The sequence below is a fragment of the Erpetoichthys calabaricus genome, chromosome 6 (genome assembly GCF_900747795.2).
Source record: "Erpetoichthys calabaricus chromosome 6, fErpCal1.3, whole genome shotgun sequence".
Lineage (NCBI taxonomy): Eukaryota > Metazoa > Chordata > Cladistia > Polypteriformes > Polypteridae > Erpetoichthys > Erpetoichthys calabaricus.
This window is the reverse complement of record NC_041399.2, coordinates 69,023,584-69,049,178: the sequence shown is the minus strand read 5'-3', so window position 1 is coordinate 69,049,178 and position 25,595 is coordinate 69,023,584. Positions and strand designations below refer to the sequence as shown.

General features: G+C 37.2%; 1 protein-coding gene across 1 annotated transcript in view; it reads left to right on the top strand.

The window, feature by feature from the left end:
• Positions 1–25,595, top strand: part of abhd3 (abhydrolase domain containing 3, phospholipase) — a 49,061-nt gene that overhangs the window by 18,228 nt on the left and 5,238 nt on the right. The window contains exons 5-8 of the mRNA XM_028803665.2: positions 11,998–12,110; positions 14,689–14,862; positions 20,317–20,365; positions 22,503–22,668. Coding sequence (XP_028659498.2) covers positions 11,998–12,110; positions 14,689–14,862; positions 20,317–20,365; positions 22,503–22,668 — 502 coding nt within the window. The remainder of the gene's footprint in view (positions 1–11,997; positions 12,111–14,688; positions 14,863–20,316; positions 20,366–22,502; positions 22,669–25,595) is intronic.

The window sequence follows — 25,595 nt, the reverse complement described above, 5'->3', positions numbered from 1 at the left end:
TGACAAAAGATTTGTACACTTATTTATCCATTCAGCATTTTAATGTGAACTCTTATGCTGTGACAATGCATTACCAAAGTCAAAATAAACCATTTTCTGTCGATATTTAACTGAGAGAAAAAAAAAAAACTCAAAAGTTAATGTTTATTTGTATCATTTGTATTAATATTTCATCTTGGCTATTGTTTTTTTTTTTTGTCTTGTATGTCTGTTTGACTTATTTAGATATAGTGTTCATTAGTTTTCTGAATACTGTGATTATCATTAATTGAGATCATCATGGCTTTCATTGCACACTTTCAATTAGTCTTTGGTGTGTACACTGCTTTGGCTTCAGTATCACAGCAGACATTTTGGCCCGATCCCAGATTTTATCGGATAAGTAGTGTGTGCCAACAATGGTAAAGGAGTTGACTGTTTTTAGTACCTAAGGTTTCTGTCGTGTTGGCAGTAAACCTTAGCCCGATGATAACCTTTAGCACAGATGTTTCAACATGAGAACAGCTGCTTGTGGAAGCTGTGTCATTGGCAATCCTTTAAAAACTTTTTAAGATATTGACTTTGTCCAGTTTAGGGAGTGGTTCATTTCTTTTGCTGATTCATTTCCTGTCAGTCATATCACACTGGTTTTGTTGTTACATACTTAAATTCTATATTCCTCTTTAATATCCAACAGGTTTTTAAGTGGCTAGAAATCAATGTGAAAAGGCAACAATACCAGTTAGTTTAGTCTTCTGCTGCATCCATTTTTTTCCTTATATGTTTAATTACCAATTTCTCCATAGCAGAAAAAAAATATTAACCATTAAAAAATTCCAATCATCAGAGATGGCCCTTTTCTTTTTATATCTGGCAAACGGATATACTGGAATACTGTCATGTTAAACATGACCCTCGAAAATCCAAAAAAATGCCTTCTGTTGTGCGTCTCTCCATACTTAATACTGAGTCCCTTTTTCCCCACTTTCTTCAGCTTTTGTTGGAATTCATCAATAAAATCAACTACAGTAAGTTTAAAATCAAGTCTGCTGAGTCTAAGCTGAGAGACATCACAAACAGTACCTCACAGCTGGCTCTACTACTGCTATTACGTTACAGAGGTGTCAAAGTCTCCTCCGCTGATTTGTGCTGGAAACTGTGTTATAAGGCAATGACCCAACTAACACAGCTTTTGATCTTGGTATTCCTGCTGCCCTAGAGTCTTATTAAACAATTCGCGGTGAGCATTTATTTAGTTTTATGGCTTCTTTACTCCAGCACACTCAATACTCAAGTGTGTTCATGAGGCTAAATTAATGAAGTCATTTATGACATGGCAGACAATAAAAAGAATGCACAATTTTTATAGTTTGTGACTTCCTTGTGTTGCCCTTGATAATAATTAAGCGGATAAAAGCTGCCATAAGGACTCACTCTTTTGCAACAGTTGATTAATACTTTCTCTAATCCTCTTTATTCATTTTTTTTCAAAGACATTGATATAATATCTGATTATAGCATGTATTGTTAGTTTATTTCTTTATCTTTTCTATAAAGTTTGAAACAGAGTATTGACGGTGTCTGTATTCAGCAGAACTGAGAATGTTTGTCTATCTATCTTTTTGTTTTCGATACACCTTCTATGCTTTAGTGTTCCAAAAATTATTATAAACTGTTTAATTTCAAGTAAAATAAATGAAAATTAACAAAAATATCAAAAAAGAATGAACTATGCTAACATGACTAGTTACTATATAAACAACAGCTTATGCCGCCAAACACACAAGATGACCCATGAATTCAACGTCTGGCCCACAGTGGTCCTGAACTTTGGCTGTGGCTCATTCTCATGGCCAGCAGAGACACGGCAGTGCGCTTTGACACTGCTGACACGTAAATAACAGCCAAGCAGTTATACTGCAACTCTATGAAGTACATAACACAAGCTGCTTTGGTTCCTTGCAACCACAACTACATCCGCAACCGCCACTAACAGTAACACACATTACACCGGCCAATAACACGAGTGTCAACTACAAGGCACACAGTGCAGGTGTGACAAGTATTGACAGATTCCTGTGCACACTGATACTCCAATCCCAAACCAAAGTTTTACACACTGTGTGGCCCAGAAAAGCAACAGGATGCAAAAGCTCAGCTTAGCGTCAATCCAAAAACTGAACCCGTTTCACTGACGATGTTTGGTGAATCAACTAAAATACATTATTACTTCCCCAAGAGGTGTGTGACACCACTGTTTACAATTATCTTTTCCATCTACGGAAGCCTCTGTTGATGATCCCTCAGGACATCTTGCCTACAGTGGAGTGCAAAAGTATTCAATCCCCTTGAAAGCCATCATAATTTTCTGCATGACAAGATTTGTACCCATTTATCCATTCAATATTTTTAACATGAACTCTAATGCTATAACAATACATTTCGAAAGTCAAAATAAACTATGTTTGCAGATAGTTAACTGAAGAAGAAAAAGTAAGTGTTTGCCGAAGTATTTAAACCTCTGTGCTTTGCTCCAGGTTTATACAAATCACAAATTAATCACAAGCGACGCAAAGGTGACAGTCATTTGACCATAAAGAAACATAATTAGATACTATGTGTGAGTCCTGTATATAAAAAGCACCCTTTTTTATGGGCCATAGTCTTTGTTAGACAATCACTGCAAAAATGAAGACAAAGAAGTGTCCTGCTGATGTGAGACACAAAGTCATTGAAATGCAAAAGTCAGGAATTGGCTACAAAAAATATTGAAGAGTTTGAATGTCCTGCTAAACACTGTTAGATCCATCATCAGAAAGTGGAAGGTTCATCACAGAACCCAGATTCTTACTAGAACAGGCCTTCCCTACAACTGAAACATTGGAGCAAGACGTTGAATGGTGAGAGAGGCTACTAAAAATCCAACCGTCACTCTCAGAAGTCTGCAGTGCTCTTTCACTGAAACTGGAGTGAAGGTGCGGAGGTCCACAATTTCAACAGCTCTCTTATAAAATAGGCCTCTATGGAAGGGTATCAAGAAAGAAGCCATTCCTTAAGAAGATCCACATAAAAGCATGTATGGCATTTGCTACAAACCATGAGAAAGACCCAATTAAAATGCAGACGGTTTTATGGTTAGATGAGACCAAAATTGAACTTTTTAGTCTGACATCAAAGAGGTTTGTGTGGTGTAAAATGAACACTGCCCATGAAGACACAAAAAACACCAAACCATCAGTGAAATATAGGGGTGGCAGCATCATGCTGTGGGGATGCTTTTCATGTGGTAGGACTGGGAATCTTAACAGAGTTGGACACTTGTTAGAGGATGGAAACAAATACAACACAATATTGTGGGAGAACTTGTTCTATTCTGCAATGAACCTACAACTCAGGAGAAGATTTATCCTTCAGCATAACAATAACCCTAAGCATAAGGCCAAAATGACACTGCAATGGCTCAAAAACAAAAAGGTGAATGTTTTGGATTGGTCAAGTCACAGCTTCTGATCCGAACCCTATTGAGAATCTGGGGCACTATTTTGAAAACTGCTGTCCCACCAACCTAGAGGATCTCTATAAATTCTGCCAAGAAGAATTGGGAAGAATCACTCCTGAAAAATGTGCAAAACTGGATCATAATTTCCATAAAAGAATTAAGGCTGTTATTGCAGCAAAAGGGTTCTCAACAAAATATTCGTGTGTAAGTCTTGAGTACATGCAAACGTTAATTTTGAGTTTTTTTTTCTTTATCTACTGAAAATGGTTTAGTTGACTTTATTGTTACAGCATATAAGTTCACATTAAAAATACTGAATAGATAAATATGTGTACATTACATTTTATTTGCCATGCAGAAAAGTATGATGACTTTCAAGTGGATTGAATACTTTTGCATGCCATTGTAAATGTTTAAAATTCAGAATCAAATTTATCATTATATTGGTAGACTACACCAATGCAAACACCAGCCTACACCATTTTTCACACTGTAGATCCTGAAGAAGTGCTTTGACAAAAACATTCACACTACAAGACTTCAATGATGTTAACTATTTTTGTGCCTGAGCAATTACAAATATAAAACAAGCTCAAGAATTAGAAAAACAAAACGCACAAAGAGAAGGCCGTTTTAAGAAGTAAAAATGTACATCCAAACTGAATTTACACAGTGCCAATCTATATATATATATATATATATATATATATATATATATATATATATATATATATATATATATATATATATATATATATATATCAGAAGTGGTGTGACTGTTGTTAGTATCAGTTTTAAAAATGTTAAACTTTAAAACCTTGAAGCTGAAGAGCTGGAATTCATCCAAAACCAAATCAGCTTTTCAGATTGTCAAGTGCAAAATGCCCACTAGCATAAGTTGCAAATTGTCCAAAATTATAAGAATCAATTTCGAGTTAAAAACACAAGGTCAATTTTTTCATGAGAACAAAACTTTTTCCATATATTAAATAAGGAGAAAGTAAAAATAAATAAACAAATGGGTGCACTGAAACTTTTTGAGTCTAGGAGAGTAATATTTGTAGTATTTTATGTCAGAAAATATAAATACATAATTGATGTGCTGATTAAGGCTGAATCTATTATGTGACCAAGCAAAAAGCCTTATTTTTTTTAAATTTAAATAAACACAGTTTGTTAAAAGCAAAAAAAAAAACTCGGTTTGTTGAGTAAAAAGCCCAAGATGTGTCAACTGTAGTTAGGAATATTGCAGTCCAGATTTGAGCACTTGAATAGCTGTCTAATAAGGTGTTTTAAAAAGCAAAGGATCATACATATTAGAATGACTACTGCTTTACTGCTAGGCTGCACAGTGGCACTGTCCCATGCATCCAGAGACCCTGAGTTCATGCCCTGGTGACAGTCAGTGTGGAATTTATTCCTAATCTATGTGTCCTAATGGTATCTCTAGATAGTCAGATTTTCGCCCTCATCACAAAAACATATGTGTTAAGTTGAGTGGCAACTGTAAAATGGCCAGTGTAAGCATGTGTGTGAGATAGAGCACTCTGATGGACTGCTTCTTTCTCCAGGGCTTGTTCCTCCTTTGCATGCAGTTCTCCCAGGAAGAGCTCTAACAGCCCACCACCCTGTATTGGTATAAAAGGATTCAGAAAATAAAAGAATGAATGAGTTATCAACGTCAAAAATGAATAAACCTTTCTTTTCTGTGTTGTTTCCAGCACAGTTAAAAAACAGCAAGTGGGGATTACATACTAAACAGAAATTAACCTCATTTCTAATCTCATTAGAAAATGGCACAGAATGCTTATTTACACGTGATGAGTAAAGTTACTTGTCCTTTCAGAAATGGTGAGGAAAGCGTGATAAAGATTAACTAGCTAAATAAACGTCAAATAACAATCTATAACATGACATTGATTGGAATTCTTTAAAGTATGAGTGTCAAACTCTGACACTGGAGGGCTGCAATGGCTGCAGGTTTTTGTTCCAACCAGTTTCATAGTGATTACCAAATTACTATTGCTAATGGACTACTTTTATTATAGTTTTAGCTGACTTGCTTTTTTAAGATTGAAAGCCTTTTATTATTTTATCCTTAACGTGTACCTAAACAGTAATGATAAGCAAAGTGAGTTGGCAGATGTTCAGCTAGCTTAGGAGTCTCCATCTCAGTGGTCACCCCAACCAGTTTTTTAATTAGAAGCCAATTGTTGCTATTGATGAAATCCATTATTTAATTTCATGGCTTCTTATTGCTTTCATCCTGTCGCACTACACATTTCCAGAACTTTTGATTCTCTTTTCTGAGAGCACAATCTAAATGGTTTGTGCACCAGAACAGATCAGCATTTCCCAGAAGCTTACTTTTTTATTTTTCAATATTTTATTGAAATAGGTAAGGTATGATGGACACTCGAGTGCATCTTGGAATCAGGTTCACTCGTCATCAGTTGTTTTGTTTTGAGAAACAAGTAAGGGTTCTGAGCCTTAAAATGTGTGTTAATTAATATTAAAGTAAAAGTAGTATGTTACATTGGCAGCAGTAATGGATTATTAATTAAGAAAATGGCAAGAATGATGACCTGCAGCCAATGTGACCCTCCAGGATCTAAGTTTGACATCCATGCTTTAAAAGCTATGGCGCTCTGTCAGATTAGATTAGATTAGATTCAACTTTATTATCATTGTAGAGGTACAGTGACATGCAGTTTAGTGTCTAACCATAAAGTGAAAATAGTAGAGTTTATATATAATATATCTTGTATTTAAATGTCTACACGTGGAAGTGTGTGTGTTTGTCCGGCCTGGAAATGAGAGGTGGAGCTGGGGTAAAGGCTCTACCTCTGAGGATACACAAGCGAGGCCAGCACGTCGGCAAAGCAAAACCTCCTAAGAAAGAGTCACTTGCTTAGCTGCTAATACAGAAGCGAGGCGAGCACATCGGCAAAATGGTATCCCTTTTACTTTTCCTCCCATTGCTAATACACAAGCGAGGCCCTGCCTTGACTCTCTAAGAAGACAAGGAAAAACTCCCAAAAAAGAAACCTTGTAGGAAAAAATGGAAGAAACCTTGGGAAAGGCAGTTCAAAGAGAGACCCCTTTCCAGGTAGGTTTGGCATGCAATGAGTGTCAAAAAAGGGGTTAAATTCAATACAATACACAGAACAGAACACAAGTAATCCTCAATACAATATAATAGTGCAATAGAAATATTACAAGTACAGAGCAGAATTCAATAGTAAGTGATATTACATAATACGATCCGCAGAAAGTAAAGTCACTGTTGTGCTTTTTTAGCCAGACGGGAAGTGTTTATTGTCCAGGACAGGTCCTTCGAGATGTTGACGCCCAGAAATTTAAAGTTGGAAACACGCTCCACTTCAGCCCCATTTAAATGGATGGGAGTGTGTCTACTGCCTTTAGTTTTCAGGTAATCCGCAATGAGCTCTTTGGTCTTCTTGGTGTTGAAGGTGATGTTATTGTCAGCCTACCATGTTGCTACATGCCAAACCTCCTCTCTGTAGGCGGACTCGTCATTGTCATTGATCAGTCCTATTACCGTGATGTCGTCTACGAAGTATATGATGGAGTGGAGCCATATAAAAGGAGGCAGTCATGGGTGAAGAGTGGTAGAGGAGTCAGCTGAGTGCACAGCCCTGCAGAACACCAGTATTCAGGATGAGTGTAGAGAATTTGGGGTTATTTAACCAGACAGACTGGGGTTCAATGTCCAATTAAGAAAGAGAGGTGCTGATGTTGATATTATTAGTTTATTTACCAAATTGGAGGGGATGATGGTGTTAAATGTGGAGCTAAAATCAACAAATAACATCCTGGCGTAGGAGTTGCCATTATCCAGTTGTGTCAGGGCAAAGTGAGAGCCAAGTATATGGCATCGTCTGTTGACCTATTGGGACAATAGGCAAACTGGTAGGTAGACTGGGGGCAGGGAAGTAGACTGGATTTAAGGTGGACCAGAACCAGTCTCTCAATGCACTTGATGATAATGAAGGTAAGTGCAACAGGGCGGCAGCCCCCTGAAGAGGATAGTTTAGGCACCGGTTCAATTGTTGTGGACTTGAGGCAAGCAGGGATGACAACCTGGGCCACAGACAGATTGAAGATGTTACTGAAGACCTCAGACATTTTCCCAGAACAGGCCTTAGGCACATGCCCAGGTATGCTATCAGGACCAACAGCCCTGCATGCATTCACTTTGCTCAGTGTAGATTGTACAGCAGAAGTGGTAACCACGAGGGGCTGGTCTTCTGGGGAAGGGGCAGTTTTGGGTGTGTGTGCTTTATTGTCGTGATCAAAATGAGCATAAAAGTTGTTTAGTTCGTCAGGAAGGGAGACATTACATGTTGTTGAGGTTGTATTCACCTTCCTGTATTCTGTGATGGTCTGGTTGCATTGCCACATACAGTACGTTTGGGATCAGAGTTTTTGAAATGATCCTCAATTTTTTGCTTGTATTTCTATTGAGCTATCCTGATGCCCTTTTTCAGGTTGGCCCTGGATGTGCTGTTGCTGTCAGCATCACCAAATGTGAAAGCGGTGTTGTGTGCTTTTGGCAGGAGCCTAAACTCTCCTCTCTATTCATCCAAGGCTTCTGGCTAGGGAAGGTCTTACTCTGTTTGTGCATTATGGGTTCATTAATGTATTGTATTGATGTAATCTAGGACAGAAGAGGTGTATCTTTCAATGTCCATTTCTAAGTGGCATTGATGGCAAACTAGCTCCAGATTTTGTGCTGAACCTTCTGCTCTAAAAGTAGAATCTATGTGGTAACAAAGAAGTCCACACCTGGTTTGGAAGAGCATCAGTAGCTGCAGGTGTTTGCTATAATTGATTTCTTGTTTTGTTGTTAACTAAACGTCTTGTATTAATCAGATACATTGCACACAAGAGAGTTATGGTAAGTTCATTTCTGTCTTTAGAAATGAAAAAAAGAGGGTTTTTTTCTTAACCATCAGAAAGTCAACAATATAATATATATAAAAATGAGAATAAAAGGTGAGTGATTAAGTGGTTCCAGTATCTGTTGCTCAACAAAACATTTTCCTGAAAAGCAAAATATGCTTTGAGAAGAACATCAGACACAGAGTGATAGTGGGAGTTAAAAGCAGAACATTTCAGATGCATTTATAGCATGCTGTATTTACCTCAAAGGCTGACTTCTAATGAAGACATTGGTGGAAGGTGCTGTGGCCCTCCATGGTGTGTGTTTTCTCCACCTCTGTACTGATGTAACAATATACACATACTGCAAGAGGAAACTGAAGCTCATACCAGCAAACAGCCACTAGAGGGCAGTAAAGTAACTTTGTTTTTCCTGTTGCCATTGTGATCTGAAAATATTTTGAAACTGATCTGCTTGAAAAATGAAAATGGCACTTGAAATGGAAAAATCGTAAGAGGAGAAATGTACGTTTGTTACAGAAGCTAAATAACCTTTTTTGTGCACCATTAATTTGAAGAAATTCAGAAATTGGAGTACATGTGAAATTTTTACAAAATTGATACATTAGTTTCTCTAATTCCATTGTCACTGATCAGTTTTGTTTTTCTCCCGCTCGTTCCTCAGTATGTCACCCACTGGAGATGGTAGTGACCATATATGTATATAAACATGTGGAACTTGCGAAAGCAAGCTCAGCATCTTTTGACAAGACTGTTGATAGTTTGACAAAAAAGACTAATAAAAATATTGACAAGAGTACAGTTTGTGTTTTTCAAGATGCATTAAAGGACTGTATTCTAAAAAAACATTTGTTGGTACAAAAAAAAAAACCCCACAGATTTCTTGCCTAGTCTGACGAATGAATGATTGTATTATTTTAAGTAACCTCATGAACTATGGCTGGAGTTTCCAGGGACAATTAAACATTTACGTAATCTACAATGTTAAGCAAAGTCCTGATGGTGAATTAGGACTCTGAGACCTGCTTCAGACTTAAATGCATATTTAAATATATTCACAGAAACGGTTTAAACTGTTTTATATGAATATCTTCATAAGAACAGAGTTTACCGTTGATAACATATTTCTAAAATGTTATGATTTGAAGATTAACAATTGCTGCTTTCATGTTTAGTGCCTTGTAATTTGTTCCAGCATGTACTGTATTAAATATTCTTTGCATGAAGAAATAATTTTCTACATTTTGAGAAAAAATTTACTTTAACCTACTTCTATCTTTGCAGTTATGTTCTTTGTTAAAAACAAAATTTTATGCTAGCAATTGCATCCACCTTACTTCATAATTTTACAGCCTTTGATTATTCATCCCCTTAGACTTTGTTTGCTTCAGCTGAAAGGATGTATTCTCACAGCTCATACACTTGGAATTCCTTTTAAATCTGGTCATTTTTGTAATATGGACACCAAAATTGCACACGTCCTCCATTGCCTCCCTCGTACCTAACTTGACACAGTGTGTGAAATTATAATGAATACATGTATATTATTCTATGTTAGACTTATATTTATTTACATTAAAACTTGTTTCCCTTATATATCTACTCATATCTGCATTTGACCCAGGTTCATCTGTAGGGACTCTGCTAAATGTATTCTGCAATGAAAACTATTATGTTCACTGTATTTTTTGTTAATACTAATAATTTCTACACTAAACAAAGATGCCCTGACACTGAGCCTCGTGAAACTCCATTTATGATGTACGTATATATTACGACATAATACTGTTGTGGACTTTGGCTTATCACATTGTATGGCCTTCCATAACAGGCCCGCCTGATGTCATTTTCCAATAGGGCCATACCCGACTGTACATGAATGCCATCTCTCAGGAATGCCTGCATGCCATTATGTTTCTGTATCCCTTATAGAGAACATGAGGGACATTTTTACAATGCTGGGCAGTCCACACACACGCACACACACACACATTATTATTCATCTATACTTCCCTGATTGTGGTCAATATTCTAAATTAAGTTTAGCAAATTACTTCTGTAGTGCGCACTTTAATAATGGAAGATAAATAAATGATTTGGTTTTAGTATAAACAAAACATGAAATGGACATTGTGTAGAAACGTTTTCTGCCTGTGTATGATTTTAACCAGTTGTATAGGTTTGATAGATTTGCACAGCCACATCTAATTGTATATCTGGGCTTCATGGGTCTTTGAAGGGCTACGCCTCATGCCTGAGCCCTTCAATCTCTATTCTATTAGAATGCCTCTGAAAGGGCTGAAGGCCAGTTGGCATTGGTCTGTCAGAAGATTCATCTGTGGATGAGTTTTGAACCCCCAGGGGTTTGTTTTTCAGCATGTGGATCATTCTAGAATATTGTTTCCTTCTCTACAGAGCAACAAAATCTATAACCTGTAGCTGAACTTGTGTGTCCCTTAGCCCTTTTTGCTCCTGATTTAAAAAACAAAAAAATGTCATTACTGCTTACAAATACTTACCAATTTAGATGTGGGAAAGCAAGGGAAAGTTCACAGTGCTACTAAAGGGACCACAAAAATGTTTTTTTCTGTGTGTCATGGTCTTTTTTTATGTATCTTCCCAAACCTACAGTAACTCTCCAGCATGTAATAAATACTCCACGCTATTACCTCATGGTACTTTCTTCTGTAGCTCTTCATGTAAATGCAATAAGCTATCAACAAAGTAGATAACTTAATTTTTAAGGTTCTCCATAGCATCCTTAGTGTTACGTTTACTCCCATAAAATTAATCCAAAAATTTCAGTAAGAAAAAATGTTATTGTGTGTAACAGAAACGTGTAAATATCAAAACATCAACATAAATACAGTAGGAAAGCTATAACTAGTGTCCACTACTGTACTGATGCATATTTAGTACACATCCTTAGTGTCAAATGTTTTGAAATACTTGCAGCAGAAGCCCACTTTTCCTGTGATATGTTTTTCTGTTGCTTGTGCATGACAGGGTAGAATGTCCATGCCTGATCCGCATGACTTACGATCCCCCTGTGTTATTACAGGCTACTACAGCTCACGGCTTAGTGACTTCAACATTTCCCTTGTCACAAATATTGTTACAAGAGTGACATAGGAAGAGAGACGATACTGAAAGGCCATTGAAGAAGAGAAGGAAACTGTTTTGCTCTTTTCTATTTATTTATTTATATTTAGTAAAACATGATGCTGGTGCTAAGATGCTTTATACTTTTTATTGTCTGTTGATGAGACTTCTCAGAAGGACAAACATTTAGTGATGTGCATTGTATTATTATTAAAATTGTTATTTATTAACAAAAGAGAATTTAGAGTTTATTAAGTGTCAAATCCAAAAATATGGGTTATTCATGTTATGGCAATCCATTGAATACTCCCATATTAACTCATAAATAGCCTAAAGATTTGTTTTCAATTGCGCCTAAATGGGTCTCAATTCTTCATATTAAACAAGCATCACAAATAACCTTTGCACCTTTCTTGGAGGAAAAAAAGGGCATTCTGACATTGCTTTTTATTTTTTGTGTTCCCATGCAAACATTTTTCATTCTTGTTAAGACTCCAAGGACATACTGTGCTGCAAACACCGAGGATCTGGAGGCAGTTATTGATCACATCCAGGAGACGTTTTCATCAGCTCCTCTAATGGCAGCTGGTGTATCCATGGGAGGGTAAGTAGTGACTTTTGCATCTTGTTTGTGTTTTTTCTCTGTGGCAAGCAGCCACTCCAGTCATGGTATGGGATAGAGGGGTTTTATAACAATGATTCTCTTTGAGATTACAGAGCCCGGGTATGTTAACCTTATGAATGATAACTGGGGCCCCATAGAGTGACAACTGTAGCTTGATAGGAATACCCACTCACGATGTGGTCTGCTTCCTTTCTCTTATTCCTCTAAAGTCTAAACTCATGTGTACAGAAGAAGATCTGTTATTTTACATCAGTGCTTCATGACTTTACCTAAGTTTTGGATGTACTTACTTTTCATACATGCAAGGACTCTACTAAACAACATAGCATCATTATAGCTGGCCTAAACTTTTAAAAAAATATTACTCAAAAATAAACTAATGTGCAAAAGATAGCAATTAAGATTTCTTTCAGTGGATGAGAATGGGAATATTCATCTGAAAATGAACAAAAGAAAGAAAGCGAAATGATGATCCCTAAACCAAATGTTTAAGAAAAACAAAAGACTGGCTGTCTAATTAAGCGGGTGTGTGGATTTAATGCGACAACCATGTCTTCAACATTTGAGTGTGGTGTGGAAAATAAGGCTGGGCTCAAGAGATTTAATGTTATGACCTTTGTAATGTACTCTCTGAAGCACTGCAGTGATTACTGTGGATGCCAGAAAGTCAAAACTATGATGATGTCGGTTTTTTGTAAGGGTGAAGTATTTTGAGAACTAGGGAGCAAAACAAGGATTTTCATAATGGGCCATTGAATCTAGAGGGCGTACAAACCTCAATTCCAAAAAAGCTGGGACAGTTTTGTAAAATGCAAGTAAAAACAGAAGGCGGTAATCTGTCACTATCTTTGTCTTGTATTAAATTGAAAACAGAAGAATGACAAGGAATGTTCACCCAGAGCAACATATTTTTTTTTTGGTTTTTGTAAATACATTCCCATTCCAAATTTGGTGCTTGCAACACGTTCTAAAAAGTGGGGACAGGAGCAACATAAGGCAATGAAAATTGTGGAATGTTCAAGAAACGTACTGAAGAAATGTTGCTGTCATGCTGTGGTATGAAAGGGACATGCACAAAATACTCAGTCATTTATAATCAAGGATGGGTCAAAGTGTGCCACTTGTTGAATTGTGGATATGCGACATGAAAAGCAAATGGGGTGCCAGCCAACTTATATGAATACAGTTATAACTCAGAAGATATACACAATAGTGGAAAGAGAAAAAGAACTCACAAAAGATTTCAAATCAAAGGTAAAAGAGAATTTTCTGTGCAGAGAGTGTCTTTTATTACAGCACTACTCATTTAGCCCGTTACAATAACAGGCGCTAGAACAGTACTGCATAAACATTAGTAGGAACAGTCTATATTAAATGGCAAGGGACTTTGACCTCATTCTTTTTGTTGGTCGTATTTTTCTTTCTTTCAGCCTTTCTTTTGTTGATGTTTACTTGCTGAGCTGACCGTTCTTCGTGGGCTGCCGCCGTGTATTGTGTGTCTTTAATTTTCTGTGACAGTAATACTGCCTTGTACGTCCGTAATATACCTTTAATTTTCTCTGGCGGTATTACAGGCGTGCGTGTCGGTAATATGCCTTTAATCTCCTCTGACAGTAATACTGGCTTGTATGTGGCTGTAATATGTGTCACTGTATTGTGTACCTTTAATTTCCTCCCGCAGTAATACTGGTTTGTATTTCCGTAAAACGCCTGTAACTTTCTCTGACAGTAATATCGCGCATCGCACCGTGCCCCGCACATGCGCACTTCACCAGAAGACACCCACACACGGTCACCTGGACGCACACAGGGATTTTATTAAAGAGGATTCTCACATTACAATCTCTGCATCCAGCATTATACGCCTATACACTCCAGCATAGAAATGATCATACAGATGATAAATGTCCTCATGGAGAATGGTAATGCATGTCCTTTCAACCTAGAGGCAAAACTGATTGAGGTTCATCACTAGTGCCTGAGTGTGAGAGACACTGTGTCCAATCCAGTCCTGTGCATGACCAACTGGGGACAGGTCTGCTGAGCATGCTGGCCAGTCTGGGAGCTGACAAACTGCCTTCACTGTACAGCTGTTAAGTTGCACAGTCAGAATTTGGACTTGCATTGTCTTGCTCGAAGATTATGTCTCCCATTTGATGCAGGATCAGGTTTGGCTCAATAATATCCCTTGACGTAAGCAGCACAGCCCAATGTCCCCTATGCAAACACCAGATGTGAACAAGTTCTGTAGCTGATAGCACTCAACAGCTCTAAGTACAGTACAGACAATGGATGTAGTCGCACACCAAGTCTTCACAGGTCATGTACATAACCATCACTCTCACTTCTGCACTATAAAATAATAGGGGATGTAAACAACTGCTAGTGCTGTTTATAAACTTTGTGTACACTACTGATAACATCAATAGTTTTTAAATTGTAATAACCATTCAAGGTATGAATGTGGTTAATAAAGACACGTATTATCTGCCATTGAAACTGTAAGATATCTTTCTTATATTATAATCAGTAAAATCTAATCACTTTTTCATTACAGAATGATGCTGGCAAATTACTTGGGGAGAAAGGGCCGGGAGACATGTCTCAGAGCAGCAGCAGTGTTTTCAGCTGGCTGGGATGTGTTTGAATGCACAGCCTCACTTGAGAAACCCTTCAACCGATTCCTTTTTAACTCCTACCTCACCAGTTGTTTGCAGGCTTCTGTCAACAGGTTAGTAACAGGAGGCTATGCCTTAAGATACTTTGATTCCCAAAAAATGATTCACCCAACAGACTCTAACACCCAACAGTCCTGAATTAGAATTAGCATGTTTGGATGATGTAAGAATATTCAGAGGGAACGCCTTGCACTTAATGCCATAATCATCATTACCTGTGTGTTTACTGACAGGTTAAATGGTTTTACAAGTAGTAGAACTGAACACGTAGCCTTGTTATTTCAAAGCCAAATCCCTACAAAGTGTGACAGACACCCTGAATTTTATGTGTGCCCAGTTCATCATATAATACATTTTACATGAATTACTAAAATTAATAGAACTAGTCTTTTGTGTAAGTGGCCTAATTTCAGCACGATTTGATAGACAAGTCAAATGGTCATTATCCTGTCCACTCATACTATGATAGTTAAATCAGTATAAAATATAAGCTTCTACATAAGCTATCTAGATATATTTGTCTATCCATCCATCTATATTCTAACCCACTTACCCAATTCCCAGATGTAAGGAGTCAATGCCTGCCTTGGTAGCACAGGATATGAGGAGGGAACCAAAACCTGGATGTGGCACCAGTCCATTGCAGGGCACATCCACCCCAGAGCTAACTCTTGCAAGGCCAGTTTAGAGTAGCCAACTGAAATAACCTGCAGGCTTTTGAGATATGGTAGGGAAACCCGAGTTCCTGTAGAAAAGTGCAAACACCATACAGACAGCAACCAGGACTGGATTCCTATACCCAAGAAAATGAAAAAAACCATGAAAACTTTCACCCGAAAAGAACTAACAGAGATAAAGTGACTCAATAGAACTGGTGTTCATTTTAATTAGATATTTGTATATTTTATTACTTATTCAAGTGATTAAAAGTTAAATTAAAATGTTAGTTTAATACGGTTTGTTCTCTATCTGTGGGGTGGGCCCCCCTGGGGGGGGGGGCGCAAAGATGTGAAAAAAAGAAAGCAAGAATCGAAAATATGAAAAATACATCTATTAAAACCAAAATAATTAACTTAAACTACATTCTGATACTAGAAAAATAAATATATAGTTAGATAAATGTTGATAAAAGTTAAGTAGGTATAATAAAATATGCATCTATGATATATCATTAATTAAAAAAGAACAAATTGGTATTAGTGGGCTCCTTTCAAAAAAACGTTAGGGGGGCGCAATTAAAACTGTTATGAAAACTCGGGTCGCACATACTTAAAGGTTGAGAAACGCTGGTTTAATACAAGTATTTCATTTTAGTTCATAGAGTTAGCCTGTGAAGGTTATTGCAACAAAGGTCAAAAGATTACCACTTGTTCTGTTCAATATATTGTGATGGTCTTGCCACTGTCACTTTATGGGAATATCCATCCATCCATCCATTTTCCAACCCGCTATATTCCTAACTACAGGGTCACGGGGGTCTGCTGGAGCCAATCCCAGCCAACACAGGGCACAAGGCAGGAACCAATCCTGGGCAGGGTGCCAACCCACCGCAGGACACACACAAACACACCCACACACCAAGCACACACTAGGGCCAATTTAGAATCGCCAATCCACCTAACCTGCATGTCTTTGGACTGTGGGAGGAAACCCACGCAGACATGGGGAGAACATGCAAACTTCATGCAGGGAGGACCCGGGAAGCGAACCCCGGTCTCCTAACTGCAAGGCAGCAGCGCTACCACTGTGCCACCGTACTGCCCGTTTAGTTGGATAACTTGTCAAACTTAAATGTAGTTGCTGGACCTTGTGACCTTGAGGATGTTATCTTGCACTTCTAAAAAGAGCAGGGGATGACAAATAAACAACTGCCTCATGTCTTTTCAGCACAGTTTGAAATTTCAGCACAGACTCGCTAAATTCTGACAGCCAATTAAAGTACTACCTGACATTGCCAGCGGCTGTACTAATGTTTTCCAGGTATAGAGAGTTCTGCTTGTCTCTTTCATTTTTCCATTCTGTCATGGTACAACAAAGTGAGACAAGCCTCTATTGTAGTCCATATTTCTTCTTTCCTTGTGACTGCATTGTATTTCGAGATACTTGTCAGCTCTTGCACATACAGCCCACCCCGAGAACTTAATGACAAAATCAAACTGATCTGATGGAGATGCTGGGGATGTCAAACTACATGAGCCGCAGCTGCCCCTGACACACTAAATTTATTTAAGCGAAGTCCACAACTGAAAAAGCTGTGTAGTGTAATGGGACTTCAAGTCACCCACCCCTAAATATTAAATCAGTTGATGAATAGGTTGTGATCAACAATAGTTGCCAAGCAACATAAAATAAACTAGAATCTAAAATCTTTTATAGAATCTTCTCTTTCTTGTAACCTGCTACATATATGTTTTACTGCGTTCTTACAGATCATTTTCTGGTTTATTTCTGACTATAACTTCTATTATTTTATAGAAATAAATTGTACACTTACTATTATGGGATGGATTACTTGGACTCCTTGCGACTCCTTTCTTGTGGTTTGGGCTCACATTCTAATCTTTCCAGTGATGGCTAGAATAGAATTACTCACAGTTTACAATTAATGTATTTCACTTATTTCAGCATTACTGACACCCTTCTGTCAAGCCTGGTAATTCTTTTTGCCTTTTTATACCCCTACTTTCTAATTTACTTCATTCTAGTCTTCAGTTTTAAATTCCTTAAATACAAAGATAGTTTTCATCTTTTATTAAATTGTTATAAATATTCAGTTTCTTTGCTTTATTTTTTTTACTAATTCTATATGATTTATCAATGTGGATGACCTAACAATTTTCATTTTTTTGTATATGAAAAAGTACTGCAAATTCTCTTAGGCGGTACTGAGTTAAAGTGCTGGTGCCTTTTTGTTTTTGTACTGGTGCTTATCATTTTATTCTTATAACACATTTAAACACATTAAACACAATTAAACATAACACCATAATAATAATAATAATATTAATAATTCATTACATCATAAAGGAATAATTATTTTACCTTCAGAGTTTTGCAATTTTAAATTAAAAATTTGCTGTTGATAGTCTCCCAAAATGTAATGGTCTGATGCTCACACCCCCTCATCTTAAAGGCTTTATTTATTTATTTTTATCATAGACAATTTTTGCTTCTGCTGTGTGCCAGTAGATGTGGGTGTTTGAGAGATGACAGTTTTCCTGAAGTAATAATACCACCAGGGTGGCACAGAGCAGAGGAGTGTCTTGCTTTTGTGTGTTTACCCTGCATTGTGTATTTGTGTAGATGTTGCATCAGGAAGTAGCTTTTTATTATCAGGTTAAAGTTGTAAATATTGATAAGAATTCTGTATCTATACTCCGTGATGAGCTTTCTGCAAGGATAAATTGAAGTGAATTGAATAGAACGTCTTAACAGTGACCCATCAAAAAGTGAGAGAGCCAAGTTAGGACACCATGGGCTGCTAGTGAAAGACCTTGTTGATTTTGGTGTTGACCCTCAAGAAAAATTTGAAAGGTGATTTAGGGGATTTGCTGCTATTAGAAGAAGTCAACTACACTCTTTCAGGGTACTTATACATAAAGCAACACAACCTATTTTAGAGGTGAAAAGAGACTGAAGCCTTGGAGGGACGCCACTCTGTTTTTTGGTGCAAAGCATGAAGAGATTAAGAACAAATGGGGGACATATTCTTGTGATGGGCTTAAACCTTATCAAAGGAGAAGAATACCTGAAAGAACAAGAAAGTCTCTTTGATATTTAATCTCATTTTCAGTGCCTGTGTTTAAGGGAAGTGGAGGTCATTGCGGTATTTGAGAACACTTTTTTGAGTTTATTGAAAGATTAGAATTGTTTTTAAAAGAAGAGGCATTTTATCCTAAAATTAGTTATTGTTTACCTAAAGAGTAAATGGAGAGTGTCTTTATCATTCCAAATCACTGTTCATTCGAAATAAGCCAATGATTAGTCAAACCTTCCTACAATGGCACCAAGAAATGCATTAATGTCTGTTCAAGCAGACTTTTACTTTTTCTATAATGACTTTTAAGTAATGCAGCTTTTCATAGCTTTGGCGATTTCTGCCAGTTCTGTCTTATTCACTGACTACACCTCACAAACTATGAATAAAGTTAAAACAAAAATCAGTAAAGTACAGGGTCATCCCTTCTTCATCCTGGGTTAGTCTCGGTATCTTCTTCCATTTAATGGACTTTTTTGCATGTCTGGTTGAATAGGAAGAGTAGTACAGAGCCACGGTTTTCAAACTTTTTTGAACGAGTACCACTCCGCGAGGACCAGTAAACTGAAGTACCACTGTCAATGAATCGTTAATTTACGCCCGTGTTGTTTTGAAGAAAAAGTCACTATAATCACTATAATGACTATAATTATGACGTTAAAGTGATATTAAACTAATTAAGGAAATGGGTGCCTGCGCTAATAAAAGCCGGCTTGGAGTCTTCCATGCATTTACAGTAGTATACTATATATGATTATATGCAACATATTGGCATTCTAGCAACATCGATTCGTGGAAAATAAAGGACCACACGAGTACCACTTGGCATGACTTGAAGTACCACCAGTGGTACGCGTACCACAGTTTGAAAACCGTGGGTACGGAGCACCGTGACATTTTTACCTGCACGTCCAACCAACGTGCAACATGTCACCACTCCCCAGCATGATGAAAAACCAGAATATATTAAAATAGCAATATCTAACCATAAAAGGCTCCACAAAAATATTAATGTGATGGGACTGTTGGTTATGTGTTCAACTGTGATGATTTACTAGACCTGGCGTCACGATACACAAGGAGAATCATGCCTGAATTTGAAAGTGAGCCCTTAAAGACTTCTTTTTCTCATATAATTCTTGTATTTTTTTTTTTTGCAATAAATGCTTAAAAAACAGACCATTGAATCTGGCAGCCCCCTCCCATGGCTGTCTTTTACTGTAGTTTGAGAGACTGAAAGTACAACATAAATAGGAATAAATAACAGGCTGCTACTTGAGTTTGGATGCAGTTTTGATAGCCAAATGGGACTGCTGGGTTTGCTGGGACTTGCTTTTGATGAAAAAGAAGACTCTGCTTATAAGACTGATTGATTGTTTGCATATTATACTTTTTCAGGCAACTGTTTTTAGTTAAGGATGAGAAATCAGCTTGGGAAATTTTAGTTGTTGGTTAAAGAGGAAGTTCTTACATTTTTCTAGTTTATACAATGGTGTGACCATTAATTAATTAGAAAATCTCTCATGTTCTCTCCTTTGGATATAAAGAAGATCCTTCTGGCAATAACTACAACTTTTGTTAATAAAATGCCAAGGAATACAAGTGTTTTGTGTTTGAAAGAAGGCATAATTTAATATTATTAATAATACATTGAAATTAGTTTTGTAATCATTTTGTGATTATTTTTTTTTTGTTAATTAAAAATTTTGCAAGGGGAAAATGCAATTGATTTACTATTCACTCTTTCCAGGCATAAGCAAGTGCTGGAGAAACTGCTTGACATTGACAGTGTGATGAAGGTATGTGCAAGAAAATGAATAGAACGAATTGAGCAAGAATAAGACTGGTGAGTCTAAAAAAAAAAAATCGTAATAAAAATCAAGAAACAAGACATCACCCTGACTGGAATAAGCAAGTTCAGAAAAGTGTCTGGATGGAAGAGAGAACTGTTAAAAGTAAATGATTTTTTTTTTATAAACACTGAGTACTTGTCACCATGCACAGACACACACAAACTCGCACTGCAACTGGGCCAAAATTAGCATACTTAGACTTTGCAGTTTGTATTCACAAGGAAATATCAAATATTTTATAAATAATTAGGTAGCTCCAATGCTTGATGACCGCCAGTTATTCAGTTTAGTTTACTCTTATTACATGCTCTTGCACTTATGTGACTAACTTACTATGCACAAATTACAATTAGAGTATTAAAAAGTGAGGAGTAAAATAAACAAAAAACAATATGGTAATATGAACTCTAGCATACCATAAAATGTGCATAAAAACAGGCAGGTATACATACTGTATTTGGTCTGCCCCATTCTGAAAATGATGATAATTCCATTTAGATTAAAAGGCATCTAACAGGTCCATGATATGTGAGAAAATGTCAGCTCCAAGACCAACCAAGTGCCATCATTAACACCAAGAAGAAAAAGAAAATTGAAAAGACATATTTTTGGCAAAATAAGAACAGTTACTACTGTTAGTTAAAAGCAATATAAAAAGACTGTTATGAACATCCTCATATGATTAGGGTATGTGGGGACAGGCATGCCAAAGTATAGGAAGGTGCAAGAGTATCGAGAGACTTTCAGATAATGAAAAGTGAAATCAGTACTAAACATGCAGGCAGAAAATGTAATGATGCTAATTCAAGTGTTCAGAGTTTCTCTTTTTGTTAAGATTTTTGCTACTACATTTTTGCATTTCGACACAGAGAATAGGAACTGTCTAAGCAGTGAAATTTCATAGGTGATTCCAGGGATCCTTGGAAAAAAGGCAGTGCTATGAGTGATCCACTTTTCTGTTGACACAACTCTTATGGGTCTTTACATAAATTATGAGGATTCTTTATATACAAATCAGGTAAATTTACTGGTCGAATGGTGTTGTCCAAGTAATCTGAAATTAAATGTCATGAAACAAATTGAAGCCGTGGTAGACTGTAAGCAAGCACATTTGCACATCCATGGCAGGCTCCAATGCAATATCCATTTCGAGCACTCAAACATGGTAGTTTATGGTAGTTCAGCACATCTGCTATATATAGTCAGGAGCTTCATCAGAAGTTGTTCTTTCCAAGACAGGTAAAGAACCTTTGAGTGAAGCAATGACCATTTGGTACAGAGGTCCTTTACTTCTGTCACAGATTATTATGGCAATCAGTCTGTTCAGTAGAGAAAGCAGCAGAGTGGTGTGTAGTGCATCTGAAACCACTGTCTGCCACCGCTTCGTGGAGGGATCACTCTGCCTTACCAGATTGAAAAGTAAAGCCTTTAAGATATTTTTTAATTTGTTTAATCTCCTTTGGTCTTGTAAACAAGCTTAGTTAAGTCAAGAGAAGGACAACCAGATTTCACAAAAGTATTTATTCACTGGCTATGAGATGCACAGTAAGATTCTGACTTGTTTGTGTTGATATTTTATTGTAAATGACTCACCAAACCAAATTCAATGTAACTGTAATTATGGCAATAGTAATATTTACATACATGCTAGAATGCAAATACTTATAAAAGTACATTTTTGCTTCTTTAGAAACTTTGAATGCCATGTACAGGTATTAAGCTGTTATAGCTGTTCTGCTTTGGCCTGTCTAAAACATTCTTCAGCTATTTCTCCAAATATAAAATAAGCTGCTGTTGTCAGTGCTTGTTTGCCTTTAGCTTGAGAGCCTTTTCACTTTCTGCATCTCTTTTTGCTTTTCTTTCAGTAGAAATCACTCAGATAAAGCTCCATTTTATTTACAGCAGCATTCTGTTTTCCCTAAACCAATTTCCTAATCAAAAAAAAAGGAATCCTGTACATTTAGAACACAAAGTGATTTGTGTCCCCTATACTTGAATACATACATTTTTAAAATTCTTTTTATAAATACTTGTAATGCTTAGAAATTACATAATCTTTACGTTATAAACACTTATGTTGTAGGCTAAAACAATCCGAGAATTTGATGAGCGATTTACATCCGTCATGTTTGGCTACAGCACCAACGAGGAGTATTACAGAGATGCCAGCCCATGTCACAAGCTGAAGTCTATCCAGATTCCTTTGCTATGCCTGAATGCAGCTGATGATGTATTCTCTCCTGGTCATGGTGAGCCATTTTGCTTTATTTATGCACTAATTATGAAAAGCCTTTTGTGTGTCCTGATGTGCCAGTGCCTTTGTGTGAATTCCCATTATGTACCTCCAACTATTTAGTCATATCTTAGCCACACTCTGGACACTACATGTTACTCCTCAAGAAAAGATAAATCATTCCATAAGTATTCTTCATACTTAGACACATTACTGACCAGGTTCCCTTAACTTGGATACAAGTCATTATGAACAGCGACACATGTCACTTGACAGTCTTCGGCAGTTTGTTTTTCATCATTGCATACTGGGGAATTGATTTTCCAGGAATCTATAGACCAAAGCAGATTTTCCACTGTGATTCACCAAAAGTTTTCTGCATCCATTTCTTACAAGTCTCTGTCACAGAAATTTTCCATTATAGTATTACCAGTAATGGCGCACTGCATGATAACATGCAGTAAACACACTTGACTTGAGTATTCCTAGTTTTCATGCTCTTTCTCTGTACGTTTTACATTCATTTGCTCAGAGGTTAATGCGCTTGCTGCTTCCTGAGCAGCTCTTCTTTTCTCCACCCTAGCGGCCCGCTTCTTCTCTTCTTTCGTTGACATCTTTTCGCGTTAAAACTGATTAAGTCAGTGTTTGTGTTATAATTACCTAACACATTTTCTTTCATTTTTCACTTAAGCTGGCACTTAAGTCTTTGATCTGCCTCAAGAATGATTTAAGATATGAAGAGGTAGGGGAAGTGACAGCGAAGGTGATAGGGATGAGAACGGCGCCCGTACGCATGCATTGCACGGCCCCACTGCTGGCTGCTGCCGAGAGTTGATTCTACAATAAAATAATAATAAAAAAGGAATAACCTTGGAGGTCAATCATCACCTTGAAAGCAGATAGACATCACATAGTATATGTGTACCAAATTTCAGGTCAATAGGTTAAATGGTATTCGAGCTACAGGTGATTTAAAATCCTGGACAGACAAACGGACAGCCACGGTAGTGTATTAAATATAATGGTGCTGCCCAGACCAAATAAAAGAACCACCACACTTGATTCAGTGTTGTTTGTTTTCTACAGTTAAGATGTTTGCCCTGTCATCCACATTTGGAACTAGATAATGGTGTTTGTACCCTTTACCTGTTATTCATGAATAATCAATAGGTCAAGGTGCAGGTCACTAAAGCTTGGTCTGCTCAATCAGCTCTCTCTCTCTCTAAAGCTAATGTCACATTATAAAACCTCTTGTCAGAGAAGTTGTCAACCTTGAAGATTACAGTTGCTGATCTCGTGGGTGCTGTCCATTTACACTACTAAAAATCACTGGGTTTGTCAACTTACATTGCTGCATGATGACTTTCCAGCAAAGTTTCATGCTTCCAAACAATAACATGCTCGCCCCTTTTTCTGACAGCCAATAATACGCAGCTTGAGAGCTGAATGAAGGGTTTACAGGTATGGTGAGATAAACTGCAGTCTTGGCCGTGAGATGTCTGACACATCGGTTTTTTGAGATTCAAAACACTGGCATTCCTTTATCGGCGTTGCTGCATTACATTCATTGTACTTGGGGTAGACAACCATTGGTTGACATGCACACAGAGCCCACCTCTACAACTTAAAACAAAATTGGACAGGCTGGCGAAGGAAGATTGCTGGGAAACCTGTGTCATGTGACATAGCCTGTCGCTCCCATCACTGACAGTTGTGTAGTCTGACATACCCAGCAACTCACTCCAACAAATCTGTGACTCACCTGACAAAATCAAACACGTTTGATTTTCTCTTAAGTCGTAGGGACAGGCTGTCTGGGCACGAGAACTGATAACCAACGAGCACCCACTTGAAAGTACAATGCATATGATGCAGCAGCGAGGAATAAGGAACAAAGGAGTTTTTGACCTTGAAAATGGAACAGAGGCTTGTCTGTCTGATGTCAAATGTTTTATGTACCAGAACAGAAAGGAAAAAAGAAAAAAAAAAAAAAAGAAGAGCAGAGATCACAGGCAGCGTGTGGCTGTCAGAGAAAGGGGCGAGTGCATGATTCATGATTCAAAGTCATGATGCAGTTGTGTGATTTGTCATGTTCAGCGATTTCAAGTTGTGTAAAGTGACATGCTCCAGCAATGACATCAGCAGCTCAGTCGTCAAGGTTAACATCCCCTCTGACTAGATGTTGTGTAATGTGACATCGGTTTATGAGAACGAGATCTCTTTGAGTCTGGTTAATTATCGCAATGACCAATTATTTTAATATGTCTCTCATTTACTCAAGTGTTTCTATTATTTTGCTATTCAGGGTTATGTAAAACCTTGTTTTTTAAAGTGATTACTTTATTGTTTACTGTATATACTTGCGTTTAAGTTCACCCACGAAAAAGTCAGGGCTTGATTTTACCAAATAATTTTCTGTATTTTATAATGTCGGTCGTGTAAGTCGAATGTGGAAAACTCATGCTATTGGTCCAAGAGATTATGATATGCTAATGCCCACTGAGAGAGTAACCACGGAGCACACTGCCTTTCTTTTTGATGTATTGTTGCCTACGTGACCACACAGTAATACCCAAAATATTTCAAAGCAATGTTTGCACTGTTTAGTGTTTTTTGTATCTCTCACACCTTTATCATAAGAGCATCTCGTCTACGATGGAGCATTCGATCAGAAAAAAATATGAAGTTGGTTTTAAATTAAAAGTCGTTGAAGTGGCGAAAGAAATTGGTAACTGCGCTGCTGCAAAAAAATGTGATGTGTCTGAGAAACTGATGTGAGATTGGAGGAGGCAAGAACATGTGAGAAAAAAAAAATTGTATTTTTGAACAGGCGTATAAGTTGGGGTTTGATTTTATGATCAATTTTTCAGGTTTCAAGACCCGATGTGTACGCGAGTGTACTGTATACAGTAACTACAAAATTTTTAATATGGTAATGCTTAA